The 4,121-nt window shown below is 53.2% G+C and overlaps 2 protein-coding genes across 2 annotated transcripts in view; one reads left to right on the forward strand and one right to left on the reverse strand.

Moving 5' to 3' along the window:
- Nucleotides 1-1,631: 1,631 nt before the first annotated feature.
- On the forward strand, nt 1,632-2,790 carry MONBRDRAFT_27383 (uncharacterized protein; the record flags this gene model as incomplete). The annotated part of the gene is made up of 6 exons (XM_001747772.1): nt 1,632-1,696; nt 1,874-1,944; nt 2,088-2,153; nt 2,309-2,373; nt 2,473-2,544; nt 2,650-2,790. 6 exons carry the CDS (start codon nt 1,632-1,634, stop codon nt 2,788-2,790), a joined length of 480 nt encoding a protein of 159 aa, XP_001747824.1.
- A 937-nt stretch (nt 2,791-3,727) lies between these two features.
- Nucleotides 3,728-4,121, reverse strand: part of MONBRDRAFT_35227 (uncharacterized protein) — a gene marked incomplete at its 5' end in the record, with an annotated part of 3,618 nt that continues 3,224 nt past the window's right edge. Inside the window, one exon of the mRNA XM_001747877.1 lies at nt 3,728-4,045. Coding sequence (XP_001747929.1) covers nt 3,868-4,045 — 178 coding nt within the window. The 3' untranslated portion in view covers nt 3,728-3,867. The remainder of the gene's footprint in view (nt 4,046-4,121) is intronic.

A 4,121-nucleotide genomic window follows, 5' to 3' on the forward strand; every position in this document is an offset into this window, starting at 1 on the left:
AGTGAGAGAGAGAGAGAGAGAGAGAGAGAGAGAGAGAGAGAGAGAGAGACAGAGACAGAGACAGAGACAGAGACAGAGACAGAGACAGAGACAGAGACAGAGACAGAGAGACAGAGACAGAGACAGAGAGACAGAGACAGAGACAGAGAGACAGAGACAGAGACAGAGACAGAGACAGAGAGAGAGACAGAGACAGAGACAGAGACAGAGACAGAGACAGAGACAGAGACAGAGACAGAGACAGAGACAGAGACAGAGACAGAGACAGAGACAGAGACAGAGACAGAGACAGAGACAGAGACAGAGACAGAGACAGAGACAGAGACAGAGACAGAGCAGAGATTTCGAGACAGAGAGAAAGATTTAGAGAGATTTAGAGAGAGAGAGTTGTTGCTAACAAGAACCTCATGCGTGCACACACACAAGCACAAGCACAGGGTGACAGGGCAGGGTGACAGGATGGCTTATTGGCCTGCTGTACCCATTGGGCCCGTGCAGTTTAGGGTAGGGACGTGGTTAGGGAGGGCAGTGGGACAAAGGGTTCAACTGGGAGGGGGATCGACGCGACAGCTTAGGAGAACAACATGATTTTTATAGGGAGGAGAAAACCAGCGCATAGCCTGACGGCGACGGATCGACCATGCACATGTCTATCGGCGCTTGTGCACAACGCGTTTGAAGTCCCCGCCATAGTCCATGGGCACGCAGATAGGATATGACTCGAGCCCAAAAAGAAGTCGAAACCCCTGCCGGACCCAGGGGCTGGTCGTTGGGAGAAACCCTCGCCTACAAATCAAGCCGTTGGCTCATGTCATGTCGATCATCTGTGCTTGACCTGATATCGCAAGTTGGCATGCACCCCTCACTCAGAGCTAAGAACACAGCATCCAAAGTTGAGCCGGCGAACGACCCCTGCCTACAATGGGCTTCAGCGGAAAGCAGTGTTGGATGACTGGCCAATTAGGGTTAGGCCTAACCCCAAAGCAATTAGGCTTTCGAACCATTGCTTGGCGTTATCACTCCGAGGCCTAGCCCCCACCCCGACTGGAAAAGCAACTCGACTCGACGACAAGCTGTCCGCGTCCTCAGAGGTCATTCGCCCCATATTCCCTCTTGGGCATGAATGGCAGCAGTGCCAACCCCTAACCCCCAACCAATTTGAAAATCAAGGGTAAGGTGCATACTCGAATGAGATCACAGCCAAATGACCCCCACAAGGCATCCAGAGCCGAGCGCCTTGTCCAGTGTGCTTGTCTCCGCTCAACACCACACCACCGCCACCGCCACCACGGCCATCATCGGCCATCTTTGCGCTGCCGCCATAGCGAGCCAGGCCCCTCAAGCGGTCGTGCTATTGGCTGTTGGCTTGCTTTCATCTGACTGCGTAGTACAGTGTTACAGCGCGGCACTTTCCCTTGGTAGCAGTCTTTGGGAATCACGCCCGCTTGCCGACGGGTCCACACACACCCGTTTACAACAGTCGTTGTAAACGAAATGAATATGAAACAGGTGTTCCAAACAGGCCGACCAGTGGGACCAGGTTTAAACCCGGTTCAGATGTCTTTTCTTTTGTGTGGGACGCGACCGTTTGTGCCGACTGACCCTCTTCCCCTCCTCCGACACGGTTCAAAATGGCAGCGGCAAACGAAGACGTCCTCGACATCGAGGCATCAGCTGAGGATCGCTTTGAGGAAACGTAAGTTGGCCTCGTTGAAATGGTTGCTTGCTTGAGCAGGTGGTGTGGACTGTTCGAGCCCCTGCGTTCTTCCATCGTGACTCGAGCAAGCGCCGAAGCGTTCGTCGGGTACAGCATGTGCATGTCAGCACAGGCCGTGCTCTCCTGCTCACCCGCCTGCTTGTTGATGGCGCTCAGCATGGACGATGCTGAGGATACTGCCAACAACACCAATCCCAACGCCAAGCGCAAAGGCCGCGGCTTCAAATGTACGTGGATGCACCAAGTCCCACTGCGCAAACCTCTCCGGTCGAGCCAGGCTTCTCAGGCAAGGCCATCACTCGCTCATGACCTTTTCCTAACCCTGGATCCCCGGCTCTCTCCGCCTGCCTCGACCTTCAAACTATGACAGCGCAATCAAACAGCCACTACACCTTGTCAGCAACCGGCGATGCTTCGCCGGATGCTCCCCAGCGCTGTGCGTGCTCGTGTGACTGAGCTGGCTTCCTGCTCCTGCGCTCCGACCTCAATCTGCCTGGCGTGGCGCCCCCTCCCTTTCTTCCTCATCTCACTCGTGTCTCGTGTCTCGGCGGTTGGTGCCACCCCTCTCTTTTTTCGTTGTCTGCTCCGTAGCGGTTGAGGGCTGGATCGTCATTGCCCGCAACATCCATGAGGAAGCCGCGGAGGAAGATGTCCTGGTACGCACCTCAGCCACCAGAGCAGCTTGTTCCTGGATGGCTTCACACTCACGCACGCTGAGACGCATCATTGTCTGAATCCGGTTGCTTTTTTCATAGGATAAATTTTCAGAGTACGGTGATGTACGCAACCTGCACTTGAATCTGGATCGCCGCACTGGTTACGTCAAGGTAGGCTCGGAACAAGCCCCTTTCGGTCCCCGCCAGGCACCTTTCTTCTACGTGAAGACCGAATATGTCGTGTGAGTACCTGACCTCGCCTTGCCTTCGACTCAGGGCTACGCTCTGATCGAGTACGATTCCAAGGAGGAGGCGCTGGCCGCCGTTGAAAAGGGCTCAGGCGAGGATCTCCTCGGCCAGACCCTCTCTGTGGACTGGGCCTTTGTGCACGGCAAGAAGAGCATTCACAAGAGGTAGGATCACCCCAATGTCCTGTCCTCATTTATCTGACCTCGCTAGCATTTCCATGGAGCCTGCTCTCGTGGCTTCATGCTAGCACCAAAGAAGTTCGACTCTGCCTGGCTTATCTCACCAACTGTTGGCTAACCCTTTCCTCCTCTCCTCCCTTCTCGTTCTTCGTCACCTCGTAGGTTACAACGTGATTAAGCTCAGACCCATGCACATGACGCTCAAAGATGTCCTCTATGGTTTGCAGGATCTTGGGTTGGTGAACCAGAGCAAAAAAAAAGATGAATGTTTATGGTGTGTGCGAAATTAAAAATGAGACGTTCTTTGCTTTTCTTTTTTTTCTTGCCTCGCTGGGCAGCTGTGCTCTGGCCAATATCGTAGCCATGTAGCCCGGGGTGACTAGTGCTTCCATACTAGTACGATACTCGCATGTGGCCACCCCTTGGACATCCCCTCGAAGCCAGGATGAAACGTGAAGATGTGTACACATCACATCAACGACATGTCACATGAGGAAGACAGGCTTTGAGAAGCCAACATGCTGGTTGTGTAATCAAAGAAACAAACCAAGACGACAAGCAACAAGCAAGGCCGCCATTCTGCAACATGAATCACATATCAATAAATAAATAAAAAAAACTCAAAATAAAAATATTTTCAAATTTTTGGGCAATTCTTGGCGTCGGGAAATCCTGTTCCTACTACCGGTGTAACCGTTCAAACAGCCTGGGCTGAAACCGATTATCCGATTGCGATTACATTTATGAACGGGTTATAGCACAGAATAAAAACAAAGACAAGCACCCCAGCTCTCCTTAGAATATACAATGTACCAACAAAGGTCGCATGAGGACGCTAATCTGCTTTTTTTTCGCTCCCTCGCCGCTGCTCATCTCTGCGATCGCGGGGGCGTGCCTTACCAGCTATCAAATTTATGGCAGTGGTCGAATTTCTGAATTGTCCAATTGTTCAACATTCTGTTGTCGGCACGCATGTGTTACCACACGCACACCTGACGGTGGTATGCTCGCCGAAACACAAGGGATACACGAAAAAGGAAAAAACAAACAAACAAGCAATGTCATCTTAGTGGTGGGTGACGGAGAAGGTGCGGAAGGCCGCATCTTGGCCACCGCTGAGCAGTGTCGTGTTGTCGAGCCATGCGACCTGGGTCACGTCGTGCATGGGGTGGGCACCCTTGATGGTGATGCGCTTCATCCAGTCGGCCATGCTCCACACGATGATGTTTGTGTCCAGGCTACCCCTGCATACGTTCCGCCACAGGCCAGCAAATTGTCAGCAAGGGGAAGGAAACACGGGGGGGGGGGGGGGGGGGGGGG

Source organism: Monosiga brevicollis, genomic scaffold (genome assembly GCF_000002865.3).
Source record: "Monosiga brevicollis MX1 MONBRscaffold_19 genomic scaffold, whole genome shotgun sequence".
NCBI lineage: Eukaryota > Choanoflagellata > Craspedida > Salpingoecidae > Monosiga > Monosiga brevicollis.